The sequence below is a fragment of the Dendrobates tinctorius genome, unplaced genomic scaffold (genome assembly GCF_039654945.1).
Source record: "Dendrobates tinctorius isolate UK_male_01 unplaced genomic scaffold, ASM3965494v1 ptg000410l, whole genome shotgun sequence".
Lineage (NCBI taxonomy): Eukaryota > Metazoa > Chordata > Amphibia > Anura > Dendrobatidae > Dendrobates > Dendrobates tinctorius.
The window spans coordinates 512,974-540,177 of NW_027362074.1; the positions used below are offsets into that span (position 1 = coordinate 512,974).

General features: G+C 48.3%; 1 protein-coding gene across 3 annotated transcripts in view; it reads left to right on the forward strand.

Annotated features, from left to right (window-relative positions):
• DMBX1 (diencephalon/mesencephalon homeobox 1) overlaps positions 1–27,204 on the forward strand; it is a 137,601-nt gene that overhangs the window by 86,237 nt on the left and 24,160 nt on the right. Inside the window, exons 2-3 of one of the 3 annotated variants that reach the window (XM_073563955.1) lie at positions 14,625–14,789; positions 16,980–17,174. In XM_073563955.1, the coding sequence (XP_073420056.1) occupies positions 14,637–14,789; positions 16,980–17,174 (348 nt within the window). In that variant the 5' untranslated portion in view covers positions 14,625–14,636. Of the gene's footprint in view, positions 1–12,783; positions 14,791–16,979; positions 17,175–27,204 lie in introns of those variants that run through there. The other 2 variants (XM_073563952.1, XM_073563953.1) reach the window with 2 other exon arrangements.

Sequence of the window (27,204 nt, forward strand, 5' to 3'; positions counted from 1 at the left end):
GATCACAACCTTTAACCCCAGAAATGCCAGTCATCAGCACTGGTTCCAAACATTAACCCCACGTGTGCGAGTCAAACCCGCACTGAGATCATGACAGCTATATGATCGCTGGTGAGCTGTCAGACAGGCAGCTTCACCAGCGATAAGCACAGCGACGCCGAGCGCGCGGCGTCGCTGTGTTCGTTAGTTACCAGCACGCTGATGCAGGGAGCTGGTAACTAACGTATACATCGGGTTTCTAAGGGACGAATGTCCCTTGGATATCTGATGTGTACGTTAGTTACCAGCTGATCGCTGGTCTCCCGCCTGTCACACGCAGCAATGCGTGCTAGCCAGTGGGAGACCAGCGACCAAAGAAAAGTCCTGGGCTTTCCTACAGCGATCAGCGATACCGGCAGGGGGGGCAGTCGCTGATCGCTGTCAAACACAGTGATCTCACTGGTGAGATCGCTGTTGTGTCAAAAATCTTGTGACTTAGCACTTGTGTGACGGGGCCTTAAGTTCCTGTTGGCAATTACTCTGATCTGCTCCTTGTCTACATTTTCTGCTAAGGCCTTTGTTGATTCAGGAGCAGCTTTGAATCTGATGGATTTGGACTTTGCTAAACGTTGTGGTTTGTACATGATACCCCTGCGGACGCCTATCCCTTTGAGGGGTATTGATGCTACTCCTTTGGCAGAGAATAAACCTCAGTTTTGGACCCAGGTGACGATGCGAGTTGCTCCAGACCACCAAGAAAATTGAAAATTTTTAGTACTGCATAATTTACATGATACTATTGTTCTGGGGTTTTCCTTGGTTGCAAACTCATAATCCAGTTTTGGATTGGAGATCTGTGTCTGTGGTGAGTTGGGGTTGTCAGTGTGTTCTTAGGGACGCTCCTGTTTTCTCCACCTCTCCTCAGTCTCATGATATTCCTGATTATCTGGCCGATTTTTCTGATGTATTTAGTGAGAATGAGTCTGCGTCTTTGCCTCCTCATAGGAGTTATGACTGTGCAATTGAGTTGATGCCTGGGTGTAAATTTCCCAAGGGTCGGCTTTTCAACTTATCTGTACCCGAACATGAGGCTATGCGATCCTATATTAAGGAGTCGTTGGAGAAGGGTCATATTAGACCATCCTCGTCACCTTTAGGTGAGCGCCGCTGATCGCGGCCAGGTGTCAGCTGATTATCACAGCTGACACCTGGCAAAATGTGTCAGGGGCGGTCACGGACCGCCCCCGACACATTAACCCCTTGCACACCGCGATCAAACACGATCGCGGTGTACTGGGGGTTAAAGGGAAGCATCGGCAGGGAGTGGGCTCCCTCCGTGCTTCCCTGAGCCCCCCACGGCAGCGCAATGTGCATCACTGCTGCGGGGGGCTCCATCCCTGCAGATCCCGAATCCAAGATGGCGACGGGGACCTTCGGGGGCCTGCAGGGAACGGGCTTCCTCATTGCCTGCAAAGCACAGGCATGAGGAAGTCTGCAGCAGTGCCTGTGACAGATCGCTGATCTGTCACAGTGATCTGTGATGTGACAGATCAGCGATCTGTCACAGGACAGTGATGTTCCACCTGGGACTATGTAATAAAGTTTAAAAAAAAAAGTATAAAAATAATTTTTAAAAAATCGCTAAATAAATAAGAAAAAAATATTCCCTAATAAATTCATTTTTTGGAAATAAAAAAAAACAAACAATAAAAGTACACATATTTGTTATCGCCATGTCCGTAACGACCCGCCCTATAAAACTGTCCCATTAGTTAACCCCTTTAGCGAACCCCTTAAAAAATAAAAATAAAAAACGAATTAAAAAATAATGATCTATTATCACACTGCCGAACAAAAAGTGCAATAACACGCGATCAAAAAGACGCATATAAATATCCATGGTACCGCTGAAAATGTCATCGTGTCCCACAAAAAACGAGCCGCCACACAGCGTCATCAGCGAAAAAGTAAAAAAGTTATAGCTCGCAGAATAAAGCGATGCAAAAATAATTATTTTTAATATAAAATTGTTTTCATTGCATAAAACCGACAAAACATAAAAAAACAGCCTAAATGAGGTATCGCTGTAACCGTACTGACCCGAAGAATAAAACCGCTTTATTAATTTTACCGCACGCGGAACGGTGTAAACGCACCCCCCAAAAGAAATTCATGAAACGCTGGTTTTTGTTCATTATGCGTCGCAAAAATCGGAATAAAAAGCGATCAATAAATGTCATGTGCCCGAAAATGGTACCAATAAAAACGTCAACTCGTCCCGCAAAAAATAAGACCTCACATGACTCGGTGGGTCAAAATATGGAAAAATTATAGCTCTCAATATGTGGTGATGCAAAAACTATTTTTACAATAAAAAGCGTCTTTTAGCGTGCGACAGCCGCCAAACATAAAAACCACCATAAATAGTAAATCAAACCCCCCGTTATCACCCCCTTAGTTAGGGAAAAATAATAAAACTAAAAGAAAATGTATTTATTTCCATTTTCCCATTATGGTTAGGGCTAGGGTTAGGTTTAGGGTTAGGGTTAGGGCTAGGGTTAGGGCTAGGGTTAGGGTTAGGGCTAGGGCTGAGATTAGGGTTAGGGGTGTATTGGGGTTAGGGCTGGAGTTAGAATTGGGGGTTTCCACTGTTTGGGCACATCAGGTGCTCTCCAAATGCAACATGGCGTCTGATCTCAATTCCAGCCAATTCTGCGTTGAAAAAGTCAAATGGTGCTCCTTCCCTTCCAAGCTCTGCCATGCGCCCAAACAGTGTTTTACCCCCACATGTAGGGTATCAGCCTACTCAGGACAAAGTGCAAAACAACTTTTGGGGGCCTATTTCTCCTGTTACCCTTAGCAAAATAAAAAATTGGGGGCAAAAATATCATTTTTATGGGAAAAAAATATGATTTTTTTATTTTCACGCCCGGGCGCTATAAACTTCTGTGAACCACTGGGGGGTTCAAAGTGCTCACCACACATCTAGATAAGTTCCTTGGGGGGTCTAGTGTCCAAAATGGGGTCATTTGTGGGGGGTTTCCACTGTTTAGGTACATTCAGGGCTCTCCAAAGGCAACATGACACCCACAGACCATTCCATCAAAGTCTGCATTCCAAGACGTCACTACTTCCCTTCCGAGCCCCGACGTGTGCCCATACAGTAGTTTTCTCCCACATATCAGGTATCAGCGTACTCAGGACAAATTGGACAGCAACTTTTGGGGTCCAATTTCTCCTGTTACCCTTGGGAAAATAAAAAAAATTGAACCTGAAGTATTTTTTTTGTGAAAAAAAGTTAAATGTTCATTTTTTTTAAATATTCAAAAAATTTCTGTGAAGCACCTGAAGGGTTAATAAACTTCTTGAATGTGGTTTTGAGCACCTTGAGGGGTGCAGTTTTTAGAATGGTGTCACTTTTGGGTATTTTCTATCATATAGACCCCTCAAAGTGGCTTCAAATGTGATGTGGTCCGTAAAAATAAAATTGTGTTGTTAAAATGAGAAATCGCTGGTCAATTTTTAACCCTTATAACGTCCTAACAAAAAAAAATTTCGTTCCAAAATTGTGCTGATGTAAAGTAAACATGTGGGAAATGTTACTTATTAAGTTTTTTGTGTGCCATATCTCTGTGATTTAAGGGCATAAGAATTAAAAGTTGGAAAATTGCAAAATTTTCAAAATTTTCGCCATATTTCCATTTTTTTCACAAATAAACGCAAGTTATATGAATGAAATTTTACCACTAACATGAAGAACAATATGTCACGAGAAAACAATGTCAGAATCACGGGGATCCATGGAAGCTCCAGAGTTATTACCTCATAAAGGGACAGTGATCAGAATTGTAAAAATTGGCCAGATCATTAACATGCAAACCACCCTTGGGGGTGAAGGGGTTAAGGCCTTGTATTGATTATCGTTCCCTTAACAAGATGACGGTTAAATATCAGTATCCGTTACCTCTGATTTCTGATTTATTCTCCAGAGTTAAGAGTGCCTGCTGGTTTACCAAGCTTGACCTCAGGGGGGCGTATAATCTTATTCGCATCAAGCACGGGGATGAATGGAAGACGGCGTTTAATACTCCGGAGGGACATTTTGAGTACCTGGTGATGCCTTTTGGGCTCACTAATGCCCCTTCTGTCTTCCAGTCCTTTATGAATATTTTCCGTGACTTTGTGGATAAGTTTTTGATCATCTATCTGGATGATATTTTGATCTTTTCTAGTGATTGGCATTCCCATGTGGAACATGTCCGGACTGTGTACCGGATTTTGAGGGAGAGTTCCCTGTTTGTTAAGGGATTGAAGTGCCTTTTTGGTGTACAGAGGATTTCATTTTTAGGATTTATCTTGTCTCCATCGACTATTGAAATGGACCCGGCCAAGGTACAGGCCATTTATGATTGGGTTCAGCCCACTTCCTTGAAGGCTCTTCAGAAGTTTTTGGGTTTTGCTAATTTCTACCGTAAATTTATAATAATTTTTCTGGTATTGTTAAACCTCTGATGGATTTGACCAAGAAGGGAGGTGATGTGCTGAATTGGTCTCCAGAGGCAGTCTCGGCATTTCAGGTCTTTTTGGTGGCCTGCCTTATCTCGTGATGTCAGGAATTTTGTACAGTCCTGTGGGACTTGTTCTCTGTCCAAACCCTGTTCTCGTTCTAGAGGGTTGTTGATGCCCCTGCCGGTGCCCAGGAGACCATGGACCCATATCTCAATGGATTTTATCTCTGATCTCCCTGTCTCTCAGAGAATGACTGTTATTTGGGTGATCTTTGATAGATTTTCTAAGATGGTCCATCTTGTACCACTCCCAAAGTTGCCATCTTCTTCTGAGTTGGTGCCCTTGTTTTTACAACAAGTGGTTAGTTTGCACGGGATTCCTGAGAACATTGTTTCAGACAGAGGGGTCCAGTTTGTTTCCAGATTTTGGAGAGCTTTTTGTTCCAAACTGGGAATTCAGTTGTCTTTCTCCTCTGCATTTCATCCTCAGACCAATGAGCAGACTGAGAGAACAAACCAGACTTTGGAGTCCTATTTGAGATGTTTCATATCTGCTGATCAGGATGATTGGGTCTCATTTTTGCCCTTGGCCGAATTCGTGCTAAACAATAGGGCTAGTTATGCCACTTTGATGTCCCCTTTCTTTTGTAACTTTGAGTTTTATCCTCGAATTTCTTCAGGGCAGGTGGAAGCTTCTGCCTGCCCAGGTGTGGATTCTGTGGTAGAGAAAATGCAGCAGATTTGGGACCAAGCAGTGGATAAGTTGTCCCACTCTCAGAAAAAGGCCCAATGGTTTTCCAACCGGCATAGGACCATGGGTCCCCGGTTTAAAGTGGGTGATATGGTTTGGTTGTCCTCAAAAAATATTCCCATGAAGGTTGCATCTCCAAAATTCAAGCCAAGGTTTATTGGACCTTATAAGATTTTGGAAATCCTTAACCTTTCCGTTTAGCTCTTCCAGTTACGTTTAAGATTCATAACGTTTTTTATAAATCTTTGTTGAAAAGGTTTGTGAAGCCAGTAGTTTCCATGGCGGTGCCCCCGGACCCTGTACTGGTTAAGGGTAATTTGGAGTATGAGGTAGAGAAGATATTGGATTCTCGTCTGGCTAGACGGAGACTTCAGTACTTGGTTAAGTAGAAGGGTTATGGCCAGGAGGATAATTCTTGAGTCTCTGCTTCTGACATCCATGCCAAGAGATTGATTCGTGCCTTTCACCGGGCCCATCCTGATCGGCCTGGTGACGTGGATGAGGGTTCGGTGACCCCTCCTCAAGGAGGGGTACTGTTGTGAATTCCCTTGTTCGGATTTCTGAGCTGAAGCTCCCTCTGCTCCCTCTGGTGGTTACTGAGAGTAGTGGAGCTGGCCAGGTTGATGGAAGTTCCCCACCTGACGACGATAATTAGGAACCTGGGATTACTGGCTAGGAGCATATAATTGAGCTGGCTGCTCTTGGAGGTTGCTCGTGATTTTCCTCCTTGTGCATTTGGAGTTCTTTTGTCCCCTGCCTGATCTGCATGGTTCAGTTAAGTGATTCTTTTGTTAATCCTTTGCATCTAATCTGGTTGTGCCTTTTTTTTGCATTCTGCTTTGTTGCTAGGGTTCAGCTTTCTCCCTGCTGGGGGCAGCGCTGGGCCCTGCTCGATATGTTACAGCTTGTGTCAGTTTGTTCAGTCCCCTGTTATGTTAGTGCAGACAGCAGCCTTCCTGTCCTTTCCTATCTAGGTAGTTTTGGGGCTCCGTCTTTGCTCAGTCTATCTTTCTGTCTGTTAGTATTTTCATCTTGCTTCACCGTCATTATATGTGGGGGGCTGCCTTTTGCTTTGGGGTCTGCTCTGGGGCAGTTTAGATTTCCCCTTTCTTTCTTTAGGCCTATGTATTTCTCCGGCTGTGATCGAGGGGTCTAGGTCATCGTAGGAACCCCCCACGGCTACTGCTAGTTGTGTTGATAGGTTCAGGGGTCTGCAATCTGATAGTTGCCAACTTCTCTGGTTTTCTGGACTTAGCTTGTATTTCTGCTTTTGCACATTCATAACAGACTTGGGTATACTAATAGATCACAGACTGAATATGAGTCAACAGTGTGATGCAGCAGCAAATAAGGCAAATGCAATTCTAGGATGTATTAACAGAAGCATACAGTCTAGATCACGTGAAGTCATTATTGCCCTCTACTCCTCTTTGGTCAGACCTCATCTGGAATATTATGTCCAGTTTTGGGTGCCACATTTTAAAACAGACATCAACAAACTGGAGCAAGTTCAGAAAAGAGCGACCAGAATGGTGACCGGTCTGCAAACCCTGTCTTATGAGGAAAGGTTGCAGGATTTGGGAATGTTTAGTTTGCAAAAGAGAAGACTGAGAGGAGACTTAATAGCTGTCTACAAATATCTGAAGGGCTGTCACATTGTAGAAGGATCATCTTTATTCTCATTTGCAAAAGGAAAGACTAGAAGCAATGGGATGAAACTGAATGGGAGGAGACACAGATTGGATATTAGGTGGGTGACAGTGAGGGTGATCAATGAGTGGAACAGGCGGCCACGAGAGGTGGTGAGTTCTCCTTCAATAGAAGTCTTCACACAGAGCCTGGACAGACATCTAACTGGGATGATTTAGCGAATCCTGCTTTGAGCAGGGGGTTGGACCAGATGGCCCAGGAGGTCCCTTCCAACTCTGACATTCTGTGATTCTATGATTCTTTTGCATTTTTTTCTGTGCTGTGTATAATACTGTATGTCATTCTTCAGATGTTGTATTAGTCTAGCCTGATGAAGAGACCTGAGTAGTCTCAAAAGCTTGCAATTTATCATCTTTTCAGTTAGCCATTAAAAGGTATCAATCACTGAGCACTCTCAATTCTAAATATTTTTCATGTATCTTATTAATATTTACTCTGATTGCTTTACATAACTAATATGTTTTGCCACCATTCTCATTATTATTACCTGGTTATTAATAACTCTAGCTATACACTTTATAACCCACATTTATTACCCTCCATAATCATTACTATCATCGTTCCACCATTATTTCTGATGTTACATATTATCTAGATTATCGGTCTCTGTTAGCATTATTAATTATTAGGGCTGTGAATAACATTAATAACGAGTGAGGAAAGTAATAAAGTGAGAATATAACAATCAGTAGGATTACCACTACTATGGAAACACTGGGAAGAGTGGGTCTCAGAGAAGACGTGGTCTAGGGGAGGGGGCGGTGTGGACAAAGGTTCTCGGAGAATGGAAATGTCTGAGTGAGAGGGTGGTCTGGGTAAGGGGTCTGGGGAAGAGGTGGTCTGGACAAAGAGACTGGGTGAAGGGGAGGTCTGGGTGAAAGGGGTGGTCTGAATGAAGGGTCTGGGTAAAGGGGGGATGATCTGGATGAAGGGTCTAGGACTCTAGGTGGTCTGAATGAAGGCTGTCATCTGTGCGAGAACTTTGGGTAAGGGGTCTAAGGGAGGCAGTGAACAAAGGAACAAAGGGACTGGGTGAAAAATGAGGTCTGGGTGAAAGAGAGGGACTGAACAAAGGGCCTGGGCAAAGAGGGTGATGAGGACAAAGTGTCTTGGTGAAGGGTGGTCTAGGTGAGAGGGGTGGTCTGGATGAAGGCTGTGGACTGGGTGAGGGGGTACTTTGAATGAAGGGTCTAGGTGAAGGGGGTGGTCTAGGGGTCTAAGGGAGGCAGAGAACGAAGGGACTGGGTGAACCGGCTAAGAAGAGACTTAATAGCTGTCTACAAATTTCTGAGGGGATGTCATAGTGTAGAGGGATCATCATTCTCATTTGCACAAGGAAACACGAGAAACAATGGGATGAAACTGAAAGGAAGAAGAAGCTCCAAATATTTATCCCATGTATAACCAATCAAAAGGCAAGGAAACTATCACATAACACCAAAGAAAATGCTTTATGACCACAATATATCAATTCAAAATAGATATTTTTACTAGACCAATTTATTTAAAAAAAAATTGAAGGTAGAACAAGATAACACAGGTTTAGTAAAACTTAAGGTGGGAAACCAGGGGGAGAAAGGTAAGACCTAGTGTTACTCCACAGGCATGGGGTCACAAGATAGAGTGACACAATCATATTCCATCCTCCACATTCATTAATCAGTAAAACAAATCTTCCATAAGGTTATTCCTCAGTTACGGTAGGTACACTAGGTACTGACTACTTACCTTTCTCCCCCTGGTTTCCCACCTTAAGTTTTACTAAACCTGCGCTATCTTGTTCTACCTTCAATTTTTTTTAAAATAAATTGGTCTAGTAAAAATATCTATTTTGAATTGATATATTGTGGTCATAAAGCATTTTCTTTGGTGTTATATGAATGGGAGGAGGCACAGATTAGATATTAGATAAAACTTTTTGACAGTGAGGGTGATCAATGAGTGGAACAGGCTGCCACGAGAGGTGGTGAGTTCTCCTTCAATGGAAGTCTTCCGAGGCTGGACAGACATCTGTCTGGGATGATTTAGTAACCCCTGCATTGAGCAGGGTGTTGGACACGATGACCATGGGGGTCCCTTCCAATTCTACCATTTTATGAGACTATGATAAGGGTAAGGTCTGGGTGAGAAAGGTGGACTGAACGAAGGGTCTGGGTGAAGAGGCAATCTGAGTGAGGAGGCAGTCTGGATAAAGGGTCTGGGTGAGGGGGTGGTCTGATTAAGGAATTTGTAGGAGAGGATGGTCTAGACGAACAGTCTGAATGAGAGGGGTGGTCTGGGCGAAGGATCAGGGTGATGCGGGAGGTCTGAATAAAGGCATATGGGTAAATGGGTGGTCTTGACTAAGGGTCTGGGTGACGGGGGGATCTTGGTGAGAGGGGTGGTCTGACGAAGAGCTGGGTGAAGGGGGATTTCTGGGTGAGATGTGGACTGATTGAAGGATCTGTGTGAAGGGATTGGTCTAGGTGAAGAGGCAGTCTGGGTGAGGATCTGGATAAAGGAAGTGGTCTAGTTAAGTAATTTATGGGAGGGGTGGTCTAGATGAACAGTCTGGATGAAAAAGGCTGGTCTAGGCAAAGTTTCTGGGTGAATCGGGAAGTCTGGGTGTGAGGGAATGTCTGAATGAAGGCAAATAGGTTTATGGGTGAAGGGGTAGGTTTGGATCTCTCTGCAGCATTTGACACTGTGGATCACCAGCTTCTCCTCACTTTGCTCCGCTCTACCGGGCTAAAGAACACTGCTCTCTCCTGGTTCTCCTCCTACCTCTCTAACCGCTACTTCGCTGTATCTTTAGCTGTCCTCCTCTCCCTTTACCTTTACTGTCGGGGTTCATCATGGTTCTGTCGTATGTCCCCTCCTTTCCTTCTTGTACACTGCCCCTGTTCTGCCTTCCTCCACGTATGACGCTGTATGGATTCCAGCATACGGCTAAACCCTTCATCCACTCCCAGTAAAAGACTGTATGGGTGCTAAAGTCTATATTTATTGAGATGATGTGAACAACAATGGTAGATGATAACGGATGATATAGTGGAGGAGATTGGTGAACACAATAGTGGACGATATCGGGTAAAAACTGCAAAGAAATAGACAGTACAGTATATCAGTACTGGCAGATAACAACAACAGCAGTAATACAGGGTGCTATTACATCAGTAAAGGCAATGATAGAGTGCTATTATATCAGTTCAATTCAAAGAAGACACAGATGAACGGCACCAAGGCACTGATTTGCCAGCAACTAGTTCAGGATCAATGCGGGGTCAACCCTGGACCTGTTGAAGCGTCTGTATACGCAAAACGGCTGTCGTCTGTCTTTTCCCCACATTCCTCATGTTCCCTGCCCGTCCTTTATTGTGTGACCTGTAATGGTTGAATAAAGTAACACTGCATTGCAAATCGGGTGAGTGCCGCATCTCTTTTTCTCCTTTGAATAGCTATTATATCAGTAGCAGGCATTATTACAGAGGATGAGTAATACAACACACAATGCAGTGAAGAGAATAACTAAGCAAACTTAGGCTGCCAGAATTGCACTACCTTGAACAGAAATGCATTTAACTACATGCAGTGTAAGGGCATTACAACGAGCTGGAAATACATTGCACATATCACGGGGGCTGCATTAAGGTTAGCTAACACAGATACATTGCACATATCACGGGGGCTGCATTAAGGTTAGCTAACACAGATACATTGCACATATCACGGGGGCTGCATTAAGGTTAGCTAACACTGATACATCGCACAAACAAATAACTGTATTAAACCCTCTCCGAAAACTGCTTGACAGAAGCAGTGATTTTGCATAGAGCAGGACACGTGTGTGAAGCTCAGGGATCCGGGAGAAGATGGCTACAAGCTTCCTAGCCTGAGAAAGATGAAGGGGCGGTTCTAAACAGAACAACTGTTAAAGGGAAAGGATTATAAATCCATGAATAGGAAAAGAAGACAACTATGACATCTAATGGCCATAGATGGAACAGCACTTAAGAAATTACTTGCTGCACATGAATGGGCAGAACAGCCCCTATTGGACAAATAGTAGATTAGATTTTCAGGACCATCTCTATGGTGATGACACCCAATTATACCTATCTTCTCCTGACATCACCCTTCATTACTACAAAATACCAGTGATTGTCTTATCGCTGTCTCCATCATGTTCTCCCTGTATCTAAATCTGACTAAGTCAAAAACTGAACTTCTCGTGTTTCCATGCTCCACTGACCTACATATATGCGGCACTGACATTTCTGGATGCGGCTCTTCCCTTAGTCCTCAGCAACACGCCCGCTGTCTTGTGGTCTTACTTGATTCAGATCTTTCATTCACTCCCCATATCCGATCACTCTCCCGCTCATGTCATATACACCTCAAAAACATTTCTAGAATTTGACCTTTTCTTCCCTTTGACTCAGCTGTGGCTCTTATTCATTCTTGTATGGGCTACTGTAACTTTCTACTGTTTGTCTCTCTCTTTTCAAACTCTCCCCTCTCCAATCCATCCTAAATGCTGCAGCCAGGATCATATTCCTCACCAACTTTTATACTGATGCCTCTTCCCTGTGCCAGTCATTACACTGGTTGCCCATCCAAAACAGAGTTTAATATAAACTTATCACTTTCACCCATAAAGCGCTTCACGGATCAGCACCACCTACATCTCCTCTATTGTCTCAGTCTACAACCCCAACCGTGCCCTAAACGGATCAGCAACACCTACATCTCCTCTATCGTCTCAGTCTACCACCCCAACCGTGTCCTAAACGGATCAGCAACACCTACATCTCCTCTATCGTCTCAGTCTACCACCCCAACCATGCCCTAAACGGATCAGCACCACCTACATCTCCTCTACTGTCTCAGTCTACCACCCCACCCATGCCCTAAACGGATCAGCACCACCTACATCTCCTCTATTGTCTCAGTCTACCACCCCACCCATGCCCTAAACGGATCAGCACCACCTACATCTCCTCTATTGTCTCAGTCTACCACCCCACCCATGCCCTAAACGGATCAGCACCACCTACATCTCCTCTATTGTCTCAGTCTACCACCCCATCCATGCCCTAAACGGATCAGCACCACCTACATCTCCTCTATTGTCTCAGTCTACCACCCCAACCGTGAGCTCTGTTCTGCTAATGGCTTAAAACTAAAATTCACATACTGGCTGGTGACCAGTTCATGCTGCATTATGTGCAGAGCCTAGTTAGTATATTACGTCTGGTCCGTACAATATAAGCTCATTTCAACATCCACCTGTCGTGTCCCCCATATTTCCTCATAGATTGTAGCTTGCGAGAAGCACGACCCTCACTCCTCTTCGTATCGGAGTTATGCTTATTCTGTAATGTCCTTATTGTCGGTACAAGTTCCCTCTAAAATTGTACAGTTCTGACGAATATGTTGGTGCTCTAAAAATAAAAATGATTATCATACAAATGATTATAAGGGGGTGGTCTCTGTGAGAGGGGTGGACTGAGCGAAGAATCTGTGTGAACAGAGTGGTCTGGGTGAAGGGGCTGTCTGGGTGAGGGGGTGGTCTGGATAAAGGGTCTGGGTGAAGGGGTGGTCTGGTTGAGGGATTTGTGGGAGGGGGAGGTGTGGATGAACAGTCTTGATGTTGATGAGAGGGGTGGTCTTGGCTAAGGGTGTGGGTAAAGGGGGAGGTCTGAACGAAGGGTCTGGGTAAAGGGGTTGATTTGGATGAAGGGGAGGTCTGGGTTAGAGAGGTGGTCTGGAAGAAAGGTCTCCGTGAAGGCGAGGTCTGGGTCAAAGGGTTGGTCTGCACGAAGGTTCTGGGTGAAGGAGGATGTCTGGATGAGAAAGATGGTCTGAATGAAGGGTCTGGGTGAAGGGGCATCTTGATGAGAGGGGTAGTCTGAATGAAGGATATGGGTGAAGAAGGTGGTCTGTACAAATTCTTGGTGAGAGGTGGTCTGTCTGAAGGGAGGACTCAGGTTGGTCTGTATGAACGATCTGGATGAGAGGCGCGACCTGGGTGAGGGTGGTGGTCTGTAAGAAGAGTCTGGGTGTGAATATTATTATTATTTATTTATATAGCGCCATTGGTTCCATGGTGCTGTACATGAGAAGGGGTTACATACAAATTACAGATATCACTTACAGCAAACTAACAATCACAGACTGATACAGAGGGGAGAGGACCCTGCCCCGGGGGGCTTACATTCTACAGGATGGTGGGGAAGGAGACAGTAGGTTGGGGGGTTGCAGCAGTTCCGGTGTTTTTGAGGTGGTAGCTCCTGTAATGGTGAGGGGGAAGCGAGGATCACTGCAGGCTTTCTTGAAGAGGTGGGTTTTCAGGTTCCGTCTGAAGGATCTGAATGTGGTTGATAGTCGGATTTGTTGGGGCAAAGAATTAGTGATCCGGGTGAGCCAGGGTGGTCTGGACAAAGAGTCTGGGTGAGGTGATGAAGGGGTGATATGGATCAAGGGTCTGAGTGAGAAGGGTGGACTGGATTAAGGGTTTGGGTGATGAAGTGGTCATAATGTTGCTATTTTATTGCTGGTTTTCAGGTTTTCCTCCCATCTCCTTGTACTGGGACCTCTCACTTCTGTTACACATGAATGGATGGTGCCCGTGGCCCCGAGTTTGAGCCCACACATGGATGGATGGTGCCTGTGGCCCCCAGTATGATCCCACACATGGATGGATGGTGCCTGTGGCCCCCAGTTTAAGCCCACACATGGATGGATGGTGCCTGTGGCCCCCAGTATGAGCCCACACATGGACAGATGGAGCCCATGGCCCTCACTATGAGCCCACACATGGACGGATGGGGCCTGTGGCCCCCGGTATGAGCCCACGCATGGATAGATTGGGCCCGTGGCCCTCACTATGAGTCATGGGACTGACATATTGTCTCTGGCCTTGCGTTGGCAGATTTTGCCTCTTGTCTTCACTTTGTGTCCAGGAATTCTGTCTGGTCTCATGAGATGACTTGCAGGATGTTGGGAGTTGTAGTATGCTATTAACCCCTTGCTACCTTGTCAGCTCTCATTGTAGTTGCTTCCCGCTCTTTCCTGTAAGTTACGGCCAAGAGTGAAAACCACAGACTGGGATCAAGCCAAGATAGGGCGGAGCGGCCCGGGGGCGAGTGCTGGGCAGGAGGGAAGACATGTCATCACGAGGCCTGAGAACAATGAAGCCTCAGAACACGGCAGAACAACACGACGCGTCGCCCTAATCCGCCAATTCACACTGAGAAGGATTACTCGTCTCACCTTACAGGACAACCGGGGCGAAACTGAGGGCGACGTGTCACCGAGGAGAAGACGCAAAGATGGCGCTGACACTTCCATCCATTCACTGAGTGTTTGCTATCGCTCCCTCCTATATACAGTGCAGGGTCTGTGTGTGGGATTAAAGTGATCCCTATGTCATGTGACCGCACAGCACCGCAGCCGATACATGTGGTGTCCTCCCCATAAACAGTGCAGGGTCTTCAGTTCGGGGGACATTTGTGGAGTTGATGGTGTTTTGTTATTTATTTGCAGCGTCTCATTTGAAGAAAAAAGAAAAAGGGGCCACAATGAGCTTCAATAGGGATCGCGGTGGCCAGACCCTTATTGCCATGATGAAGAGAGTGATACTAGTTATGGAGATTGAGATAATTCTGGTAATGATGGTCCCGATCTCTCCCCAGGAATTTCCGGCCATGCAGCATTACGGAGTGAATGGATATTCCCTGCATGCAATGAACTCGCTCAGCGCCATGTATAACCTGCACCAACAGGCAGCACAGCAGGCACAGCACACCCCAGACTACCGACCCTCTGTGCACGCCTTGACCCTGGCTGAGAGACTGGCTGGTAAGATAATGGGACCTTTACAGTGCTCATTAGTTTATACTGGGAAGCAGTGGGTATCAAGGGAGGTGACTGGGGCGGTGTCAAGGGGTGACTGGGGCCGTGGTGAGGGGTGACTGGGGTCATGGTGAGGGGTGAATAGGGCTGTGGCGAGGGGTGACTGGGGCGGTGGCGAGGGGTGAGTGAGGTAGTGGCGAGGGGTGACTGGGGCGGTGGCAAGGGGTAACTGAGGTAGTGGCGAGGGGTGACTGAGGTAGTGGCGAGGGGTGACTGGGGTCGTGGTGAGGGGTGACTGGGGCAGTGGCGAGGGGTGACTGGGGCAGTGGCGAGGGGTGACTGGGGCAGTGGCGAGGGGTGACTGGGGTGGTGGCGAGGGGTGAGTGAGGTAGTGGCGAGGGGTGACTGGGGCGGTGGCAAGGGGTAACTGAGGTAGTGGCGAGGGGTGACTGAGGTAGTGGCGAGGGGTGACTGGGGTCGTGGTGAGGGGTGACTGGGGCAGTGGCGAGGGGTGACTGGGGCAGTGGCGAGGGGTGACTGGGGCGGTGGCGAGGGGTGACGGGCGGTGGCGAGGGGTGACTGGGGCCGTGGTGAGGGGTGACTGGGGCGGTGGCGAGGGGTGACTAGGGCAGTGGTAAACGGTGACTGGTGCAGTGGCGAGGGGTGACTGAGACGGTGGTGAGAGGTGACTGGAGCAGTGGCGTGGGGTGACTGAGGTGGTAGCGAGGGGTGACTGGGGCGGTGGCAAGGGGTGACTGAGGCGGTGGTGAGAGGTGACTGGGGTGGTGGCGACGGGTGACTGAGGTGATGGCAAGGGGTGACTGGTGGGGTGGCGAGGGGTGACTGGGGCGGTGGCGTGGGGTGACTTGGGTGGTGGCGAAAGGTGACTGGTGGGGTGGCGAGGAGTGACTGGGGCGGTGGCGTGGGGTGACTGGGGTGGTGGCGAGAGGTGACTGGTGCGGTGGTGAGGGGTGACTGGGGTGGTGGGAGGGGTTACTGGTGGCGTGGCGAGGGGTGACTGGGGCGGTGGCGTGGGGTGACTGGGGTGGTGGCGAGAGGTGACTGGTGCGGTGGTGAGGGGTGACTGGGGTGGTGGGAGGGGTGACTGGTGGGGTGGCGAGGGGTGACTGGGGCGGTGGCGTGGGGTGACTGGGGTGGTGGCGAGAGGTGACTGGTACGGTGGTGAGGGGTGACTGGTGCGGTGGCGAGGGGTGACTGGTGGGGTGGCGTGGGGTGACTGGGGTGGTGGCGAGAGGTGACTGGTACGGTGGTGAGGGGTGACTGGTGCGGTGGCGAGGGGTGACTGGTACGGTGGTGAGGGGTGACTGGTGCGGTGGCGAGGGGTGACTGGTGGGGTGGCGTGGGGTGACTGGGGTGCTGGTGAGTGGTGACTGGTGCGGTGGTGAGGGTTGACTGGGGTGGTGGCGAGGGGTGACTGGGGTGGAGGCGAGAGGTGACTGGTACGGTGGTGAGGGGTGACTGGTGCGGTGGCGAGGGGTGACTGGGGTGGTGGGAGGGGTGACTGGTGGGGTGGCGAGGGGTGACTGGGGCGGTGGCGTGGGGTGACTGGGGTGGTGGCGAGAGGTGACTGGTACGGTGGTGAGGGGTGACTGGTGCGGTGGCGAGGGGTGACTGGTGGGGTGGCGTGGGGTGACTGGGGTGGTGGCGAGAGGTGACTGGTACGGTGGTGAGGGGTGACTGGTGCGGTGGCGAGGGGTGACTGGTACGGTGGTGAGGGGTGACTGGTGCGGTGGCGAGGGGTGACTGGTGGGGTGGCGTGGGGTGACTGGGGTGCTGGTGAGTGGTGACTGGTGCGGTGGTGAGGGTTGACTGGGGTGGTGGCGAGGGGTGACTGGGGTGGAGGCGAGAGGTGACTGGTACGGTGGTGAGGGGTGACTGGTGCGGTGGCGAGGGGTGACTGGTACGGTGGTGAGGGGTGACTGGTGCGGTGGCGAGGGGTGACTGGTGGGGTGGCGTGGGGTGACTGGGGTGCTGGTGAGTGGTGACTGGTGCGGTGGTGAGGGTTGACTGGGGTGGTGGCGAGGGGTGACTGGGGTGGAGGCGAGAGGTGACTGGTGCGGTGGTGAGGGGTGACTGGGGCGCTGGTGAGTGGTGGGATTCATAGACTGTCTCATTTCAGAATTCATTGTCTTTTTCCTTCCTGTAATTAAATTGGCGCTGTTTTATCTTCCAACGGCTGTACATTTCAAGACATTATCCTGGAAGCCCGATATGGGTCCCAGCACCGCAAACAGAGAAGAAGCCGCACGGCGTTCACCGCTCAGCAGCTGGAGGCTCTGGAGAAGACATTCCAGAAAACGCACTATCCAGATGTTGTGATGAGGGAGCGTCTGGCCATGTGCACCAACCTACCAGAAGCCAGAGTACAGGTACACCGCCATACACACGGCAGGGTACTGGAGGGGCCACTCATGGGCCACAGATCTTGCACATAATAGAGAAGGTCAGAGCGTAGTTTTGGGGTTATCAGATATGTGGGGGATGGTGTGGACCCAGCAAGGAAGCTTTACTAAGGTAGGGAGAAATAGATGGACGTGCTGCATTTTCCGAGGACAGAAATCACACACGCTCCTTACATTTAGGCACTGAAATTCCCTGCACGATGAAATAAGTACATAGTCAAAAAACTCAAATATGAAGACGACAACAAATCCCCACTCAGCCAATTAGATCAAAAGGAAAATCAAAAGGGTATCTTAGACTAAAAAGATAAAGATTGTATTGAAATTTGTACATAAAAATAAATAACAGAATATCACCGCTATTGTAGGATAACACAGGGAACCAAAGAAAAAATATATCACAAGAGCACACCAATGAATAAAGTGAAATTGTCTAAACAAGCACCGTGTGAACAAGTGAATAACCGCTGCACCGCAAAAGAGCGGTTCAAACCACCATTCTGTTTATCCTAGTATGAGGACATTAGTCTCTGGTGAGAGAATAGAATCATAGAATCGTAGAGTTGGAAGGGACCTCCTGGGCCATCTGGTCCAACCCCCTGCTCAAAGCAGGATTCGCTAAATCATCCCAGTCAGATGTCTGTCCAGCCTCTGTTTGAAGACTTCCATTGAAGGAGAACTCACCACTTCTCGTGGCAGCCTGTTCCACTCATTGATCACTCTAACTGTCAAAAAGTTTTTTCTAATATCTAATCTGTGTCTCTGTCTAACCCTAACCACCATTCTGTTTATCCTAGTACGAGGACATTAGTCTCTGGTGAGAGAATAGCGGACAGGCCATAACCATAACCCTAACCCTAGCCACCATTCTGTTTATCCTAGTGCGAGGACATTAGTCTCTGGTGAGAGAATAGCGGACAGGCCATAACCATAACCCTAACCCTAGCCACCATTCTGTTTATCCTAGTGCGAGGACATTAGTCTCTGGTGAGAGAATAGCAGACAGGCCATAACCATAACCCTAACCCTAGCCACCATTCTGTTTATCCTAGTGCGAGGACATTAGTCTCTGGTGAGAGAATAGCGGACAGGCCCTAACCCTAACCCTAGCCACCATTCTGTTTATCCTAGTACGAGGACATTAGTCTCTGATGAGAGAATAGCGGACAGGCCCTAACCCTAACCACCATTCTGTTTATCCTAGTATGAGGACATTAGTCTCTGGTGAGAGAATAGCGGACAGGCCCTAACCCTAACCCTAGCCACCATTCTGTTTATCCTAGTACGAGGACATTAGTCTCTGATGAGAGAATAGCAGACAGGCCCTAACCCTAACCACCATTCTGTTTATCCCAGTATGAGGACATTAGTCTCTGGTGAGAGAATAGCGGACAGGCCCTAACCCTAACCCTAACCACCATTCTGTTTATCCTAGTATGAGGACATTAGTCTCTGGTGAGATAATAGAGGACAGGCCCTAACCCTAACCACCATTCTGTTTATCCTAGTACGAGGACATTAGTCTCTGATGAGAGAATAGCGGACAGGCCCTAACCCTAACCACCATTCTGTTTATCCTAGTATGAGGACATTAGTCTCTGGTGAGAGAATAGCGGACAGGCCCTAACCCTAACCCTAGCCACCATTCTGTTTATCCTAGTACGAGGACATTAGTCTCTGGTGAGAGAATAGCGGACAGGCCCTAACCCTAACCACCATTCTGTTTATCCTAGTTTGACGACATTAGTCTCTGGTGAGAGAATAGCGGACATGTCCTAACCCTAACCACCATTCTCTTTATCCTAGTACGAGGACATTAGTCTCTGGTGAGAGAATAGCGGACAGGCCCTAACCCTAACCACCATTCTGTTTATCCTAGTACGAGGACATTAGTCTCTGGTGAGAGAATAGCGGACAGGCCCTAACCCTAACCACCATTCTGTTTATCCTAGTACGAGGACATTAGTCTCTGGTGAGAGAATAGCGGACAGGCCCTAACCCTAACCACCATTCTGTTTATCCTAGTTTGACGACATTAGTCTCTGGTGAGAGAATAGCGGACATGTCCTAACCCTAACCACCATTCTCTTTATCCTAGTACGAGGACATTAGTCTCTGGTGAGAGAATAGCGGACAGGCCCTAACCCTAACCACCATTCTGTTTATCCTAGTACGAGGACATTAGTCTCTGGTGAGAGAATAGCGGACAGGCCCTAACCCTAACCACCATTCTGTTTATCCTAGTACGAGGACATTAGTCTCTGATGAGAGAATAGCGGACAGGCCCTAACCCTAACCACCATTCTGTTTATCCTAGTACGAGGACATTAGTCTCTGGTGAGAGAATAGCGGACAGGCCCTAACCCTAACCACCATTCTGTTTATCCTAGTACGAGGACATTAGTCTCTGGTGAGAGAATAGCGGACAGGCCCTAACCCTAACCACCATTCTGTTTATCCTAGTTTGACGACATTAGTCTCTGGTGAGAGAATAGCGGACATGTCCTAACCCTAACCACCATTCTCTTTTTCCTAGTACGAGGACATTAGTCTCTGGTGAGAGAATAGCGGACAGGCCCTAACCCTAACCACCATTCTGTTTATCCTAGTACGAGGACATTAGTCTCTGGTGAGAGAATAGCGGACAGGCCCTAACCCTAACCACCATTCTGTTTATCCTAGTACGAGGACATTAGTCTCTGGTGAGAGAATAGCGGACAGGCCCTAACCCTAACCACCATTCTGTTTATCCTAGTTTGACGACATTAGTCTCTGGTGAGAGAATAGCGGACATGTCCTAACCCTAACCACCATTCTCTTTATCCTAGTACGAGGACATTAGTCTCTGGTGAGAGAATAGCGGACAGGCCCTAACCCTAACCACCATTCTGTTTATCCTAGTACGAGGACATTAGTCTCTGGTGAGAGAATAGCGGACAGGCCCTAACCCTAACCACCATTCTGTTTATCCTAGTACGAGGACATTAGTCTCTGATGAGAGAATAGCGGACAGGCCCTAACCCTAACCACCATTCTGTTTATCCTAGTACGAGGACATTAGTCTCTGGTGAGAGAATAGCGGACAGGCCCTAACCCTAACCACCATTCTGTTTATCCTAGTACGAGGACATTAGTCTCTGGTGAGAGAATAGCGGACAGGCCCTAACCCTAACCACCATTCTGTTTATCCTAGTACGAGGACTTTAGTCTCTGATGAGAGAATAGCGGACAGGCCCTAACCCTAACCCTAGCCACCATTCTGTTTATCCTAGTACGAGGACATTAGTCTCTGGTGAGAGAACAGCGGACAGGCCCTAACCGTAACCACCATTCTGTTTATCCTAGTAGGAGGACATTAGTCTCTGGTGAGAGAATAGCGGACAGGCCCTAACCCTAACCACCATTCTGTTTATCCTAGTACGAGGACATTAGTCTCTGGTGAGAGAACAGCGGACAGGCCCTAACCCTAACCACCATTCTGTTTATCCAAATAGGAGGAAATTAGTCTCTGGTGAGAGAATTGCAGACAGGCCCTAACCCTAACCACCATTCTGTTTATCCTAGTATGAGGACATTAGTCTCTGGTGAGAGAATAGCAGACATGTCCTAACCCTAACCACCATTCTGTTTATCCTAGTATGACGACATTAGTCTCTGGTGAGAGAATAGCGGACAGGCCCTTACCCTAACCACCATTCTGTTTATCCTAGTATGAGGACATTAGTCTCTGGTGTGAGAATAGCGGACAGGCCCTAACCCTAACCACCATTCTGTTTATCCTAGTATGAGGACATTAGTCTCTGGTGAGAGAATAGCGGACAGGTCCTAACCCTAACCACCATTCTGTTTATCCTAGTACGAGGACATTAGTCTCTGGTGAGAGAATAGTGGACAGGCCCTAACCCTAACCACCATTCTGTTTATCCTAGTATGAGGACATTAGTCTCTGGTGAGAGAATAGCGGACAGGCTTTAACCCTAACCACGATTCTGTTTATCCTAGTAAGAGGACATTAGTCTCTGGTGAGACAATAGTGGACAGGCCCTAATCGTAACCACCATTCTGTTTATCCTAGTACGAGGACATTAGTCTCTGGTGAGAGAATAGCGGACAGGCCCTAACCCTAACCCTAACCCTAACCACCATTCTGTTTATCCTAGTATGAGGACATTAGTCTCTGGTGAGAGAATAGCGGACAGGCCTTAACCCTAACCACGATTCTGTTTATCCTAGTAAGAGGACATTAGTCTCTGGTGAGACAATAGTGGACAGGCCCTAATCATAACCACCATTCTGTTTATCCTAGTACGAACACATTAGTCTCTGGTGAGAGAATAGTGGACAGGCCCTAATCCTAACCACTAGAGTTGAGCGACTTTTGGTTTTTTATGGTCGAGTTTCGTTTCGTGAAACCCGACTTTTCCAAAAGTCGGGTCGAGCAAGATCGGCCGATTATAGGGAAAAGTCGGGGTCGTCCCGAAACACGAAACCCAATGTAAGTCAATGGGGAATAAAAGTCGGCAGTGAGAGGAGGACAGGAAACACACCTACAGTGCCCATTTGAATGCCAAAAGCATCAATTCTTATTACTTAAGCTTGTCAACCTTAATTAACTTCATAATACAAGTTACGCACTGAAAAATGGGGGTTATTTGGCTAAAGTTGTGGGGGGGTAGGGCTGGCTCCAGGTTTTCATGTGCCCTGGGCGAAAGAGCGCCCCTTTAACACATAATACCACAACTCATCATGCTCCGATACGGCAGAGAAATAGCGGTATAGTACAATGAAAAATACCTCACTTTTTACATCTCATGTCGAGGCCCATCTATTTCTCCATACAGAATCATTGGTCCCATATAATGTTTGAAACAGTATATGATGAGCTCCACATAATGCTACAGTATATGTTGGTCCCCATGGATGAAGCTCCACTGTCTTATGGGCCCAAATAATGCTCCAAACATAATGGGCCCCATTTCTAATGATCTAGTGTATAATGGGCCCTGTAAATGCTGCTCCAGTGTCTGATGTCCACCTTTGGAATGTTCCAGTGTATGGTGGGCCCCATCTATCATTCTCCAGAGTATAGTGCTCCCCAAAAATTGCTGTCCCAACATTGAAAACAATCAAATAAGTCTCCTCGCTAGGGAATCCCTGTACTAGTCTGGACTCCTCGTCGTCCCCATCTTCCATCTCACTGCACAGTATTTCAACCTTGCAAGTGCTGTGATCCTGAGCAAGCAGGGGGGGCCCACTCATTGGCGACGGCACTGGCACAGGGCCCCTGATAGTACGGTGGTGTGTCTGATGGCGGGTGGGCCGAACCTGCACTTTCATCTGCAGCTTCCTCTTTGTCACCGTGTAAGATGGAACTGTATATGGGAAGGGTAACCTGAGTTTCATCAGGGTCAGATTCAGGCCGTGTAGCGTGCGAGGGGAATGTAGTGGTCTGGGTCAATGTACCAGCAGATTCATCGAGCAGTGGCTGGGCATCAGTGCACTTGTGTCGCCCCCAGGAGTACGGTCGCCGCAGTGGCATTACCTTCTTCCTAGGGAGTGTGATGTCATGCTTGGGAGCAACGAAGGATCTCTCTAGCAGGTTAACTGATTGGGCGGCGTTATTCCCACGAGTCATGACCCTCCAAACAGCGTTCATGAAGGCAAAGTGTTTGTTTTATGTGGGCAGTATGGTTGCAAAGCTGAACCTTAAAGGAATGTCCAGAAGGGCACCACCAGGAGTGGAGCCTACGGCGTAATTTGACTCAACACGGGCAACCTCAACCATGCCAGCTACAGAACAGATGCACACATTGCAAGCTTAATTCCGTTAACGAACGAGACTCCGTCATGCCCCGCGGTCCGAGTCTGGCTTACTAGAGGGACACGTGAGGCTCTGGCACATGAGATTGGCCAATAACTGGTGTGTCATAGAATCATAGAATCGCAGAGTTGGAAGGGACCTCCTGGGCCATCTGGTCCAACCCCCTGCTCAAAGCAGGATTCGCTAAATCATCCCAGTCAGATGTCTGTCCAGCCTCTGTTTGAAGACTTCCATTGCAGGAGAACTCACCACTTCTCATGGCAGCTTGTTCCATTCATTGATCACTCTGTCAAAAAGTTTTTTCTAATATCTAATCTGTGTCTCCTCCCATTCAGTTTCATCCCATTGCTTCTAGTCTTTCCTTGTGCAAATGAGAATAAAGTTGATCCTTCTACAATGTGACAGCCCTTTAGATATTTGTAGACAGCTATTAAGTCTCCTCTCAGTCTTCTCTTTTGCAAACTAAACATTCCCAAATCCTGCAACCTTTCCTCATAAGACAGGGTTTGCAGACCGGTCACCATTCTGGTCGCTCTTTTCTGAACTTGCTCCAGTTTGTTGATGTCTTTTTTAAAATGTGGTGCCCAAAACTGGACACAATATCATGCCCTTGGACACAATGTCATGCCCTTACATGTCCGTGGCTGCATGTGCGCTACACTGAAAAGGCGAGCGTTTGTCGCTTACAGGTGCAGATAACCCGCTGAACAACGTTAGTGATGCGGATCACTGATTACAATTATTACCCGCGAACAATGATTTCCCAGTAAGTGCAGGTCAACCGCAGTTCCGGAATTAGGCCTAACCGTCATTCCTGAAAAAATGAAAAACTTTCGTGTGCAAACCACAGGTGCTGTAGCTTGCTTAACAGCTCGCCAGCCGTTCTCAGGCCCAGTATGGATTACACGTGATTGCACAAAGGTGAGAAAGGGTACCGTATCCCCGGATAACATGTATGGATAGCGTACACATTCAAAATATATGTCTATACATCAGGAGGCAGGCTCAGACGGTGTAAGGCCCAGTATGGATTGCACGTGATTGCACAAAGGTTAGAAAGGGTACCGTATCCCCGGATAACATGTATGGATAGCGTACACATTCAAAATATATGTCAATACACCAGGAGGCAGGGTCAGACGGTGTCAGGCACAGTATGGATTTGACGGCCCAGACTACACAGCGGAGGAGCAGGGAAAGGTAAAGATTGCAAATGCTGGGGCCCTGCCCAAGCAAGGGGGGCCCACTCGTGGGCGTCGGTACTGGCACTGGGCCCCTGATAGTACGGCGGTGTGTCTGACGGCGGGTGTGCACCACCACCGTCAGAGACACTTGATTGCACTATGAGGGACCCTGTGCCAGTGCCCGCGCCCAAGAGTCGGCCTACCCACCTGTCCAGGGCAACGGCACTCGCACGGTGTTGTGCGCTAGGTGGTGACCCCGGCCATGGGGGGGGAGGCAGCACAGTTAGGGAGTTTTAGAAAGTGGCATATGCTGATGTTGGACATTCAGCTGATGCAAAAGGCGAAATAGGTCCAGTCCCAGGAAGAGGTGGACCAAAGCAAGCCATTTTTCTGTCACCCTATGTGTCATCAGGGTAAGGTGGGACAAAATCCTTGGAAACCCATGCGTGGTTCATTTTAGTGAAGGTTAGATCATCCACATTTTGGGTTGACAGACGGGTCCTTTTTTCTGTCAGGATTGATCCAGCTGCACTGAAGACTCTTTCCGATAGCACACTTGCAGCTGGGCAAGCGAGCTCCTGTAAGGCATATTGTGCCAATTCAGGCCAGGTGTCCAGTTTAGCGGCCCAATAGTCAAAGGGGAATGACCTGTGTGGGAGAACATCGATATGGGAGGAAAAGTAGTTTGTAACCATAGTTGACAACTGCTGTCTCCTGTCACTTTCCATCGATGCAGTATTACCAGTTGTGTGAGCGGTACTTGAAAAATCAGTCCACAACATTGTCATGAAACCCCTGTCTCCAACGCCACTTCTGCTGTGTGCACCACGAACACCTCTGCCAAGCTGCCCCCGGCCCGTACGGCTCGTGTGAGAACCATCACCGCTGCTGTGTGCTGGGAATGCCTCAAGCAACCGATTTACCAGAGTTGCTTGTTTAGTAGCCAATATTAGGTCAAGGTTCTCCTGTGGCATGATGTTTTGTAATTTGCCTTTATAGCGTGGATCCAGGATGCTGGCCAACCAGTAGTCGTCATCGTTCATCATTTTGGCAATGCGGGGGTCCCTTTTTAGGATCCGCAAGGCATAATCTGACATGTGGGCCAATGTTCCCGGTGTCAATGATGCACTGCGAGTGCTGGGTGGAGGAGCACTTTCTGGCAAATCCACATCCCTCCAGTCACGCACAAACCCTGTACCAGACCTTGCCACGCCAACATTTTCACTTGCCCCACGAGATGCATCCTCCTCCCCTAAGTAATCATCCCCATCATCATTCTCCTCATCCTCTTCTTCCTCCAACTCGTCCAGGAGAGGTCCCTGAGCAGACAATGGCTGAATGTCATCAAGGATTCCCTCCACCTCTTCCTCCTCGTCAACATTGGCTGCAGACGCCTGCTCCTTAAGGTGCGTCAAAGTTTGCATGAGCAGACGCATAAGTGGGATGCTCATGCTTAGGATGGCGTCGTCTGCGCTTACCAGCCGTGTGCATTCCTCAAAACACTGAAGGACTTTACAGAGGTCTTTCAGCTTCGACCACTGCACACCTGTCAACTCCATGTCTGCTCTCAAAGTGCCTGGCCGTGTATCCTCCCACAAATGCATTATGGCCTGCCTCTGCTCGCACAGCCGCTCCACCATGTGCAGGGTGGAGTTCCACCTTGTTGCAATGTCGATAATGAGGCGGTGGTTGGGAAGGTGGAGCAATCGCTGCAGCTTCTGCATACGAACGGAGTGTACAGGCGACCGGCGGATGTGCGCGCACAGTCTTCGCACCTTCTGGAGCAGGGCTGTTAACTCCGGATAATTTTTGAGGAAGCACTGCACCACCAGGTTCAAGGTGTGAGCCAAGCAAGGTATGTGGCTGAGTTTTGAAAGGGCTATGGCTGCCACAAAATTACGGCCGTTATCACTAACTACCTTGCCTGCCTCAAGATGTACACTGCCCAGCCATGACTCCGTTTGTCGCTTCAAGCACTCGGCCAGCACCTCGGCGGTGTGTCTGTCGCCCAAACACATCATCTGCAACACAGCCTGCTGACGCTTTCCACTAGCTGCTCGATAGGGGGACACATCGTGTGCAACAGTGGCAGCTGCAGATGGAGTGCTCGTACGACTGCGCTCTGTGGACGAGCTTTCGCTTCTGGAGGAGGAGGAGGAGGAGGAGGAGGGTGGAACGCCTACAGCCAACTGTTTCCTATACCGTGGGCTAGGCAGCACTGTCCCACCACCGCTGTCCCCTGTGGACCCTGCATCCACCACAATAACCCAGTGCGCAGTGATGGACACGTAACGGCCCTGGCCATGCCGACTGGACCATGCATCAGTTGTGAGGTGCACCTTTCCGCTCACTGACTGCTTGAGTGCATGGACAATGCGGTCTTTCACATGTTGGTGGAGGGCTGGGATGGCTTTGCGAGAGAAGAAGTGGCGACTGGGTAGGTCATAGCGTGGTACTGCATAGGCCATGAGTACGCGGAAAGCTGCGCTTTCCACCAACCGATAAAGCATCATCTCAAACGAGATTAGTTTGGCAATGTGGGCATTCAAACCCAGTGTACGCGGATGAGAGACTGAGTACTTTCTTGACCTACTCATAGTGTCTGGGAGGGTGAGCTGGACTTGAGAGCTGCATATGGTGGAAGTAGCGGTGGACAGGGCGGACTGAGAGAGGGTTGATGATGGTGATGGAGTTGGTGTTCTTTCTGATGGCCTAGATTCAGTATTTCGTTGATATAACAGTGGGATTCCCTGACTGCTGTGGTCTTGCAACGACACCTCAACATTTGCTGCTGTGCTAACCGGTGGGCTTACAGTGGGGGAAACAATGTAGCGTTGCTGACTACCTTCTTTGTGATCAGTTGCACATGTGGCACTTGAGGTTTGGTGTTGTGTCCAAGCTTGCAAGTGCATGCTGGTTAAATGTCTAAGCATGCAACTGGTATTCAAATTTTCAGATTTTTCCCTCGGCTAAAGGTCTTTGCGCACTTCTT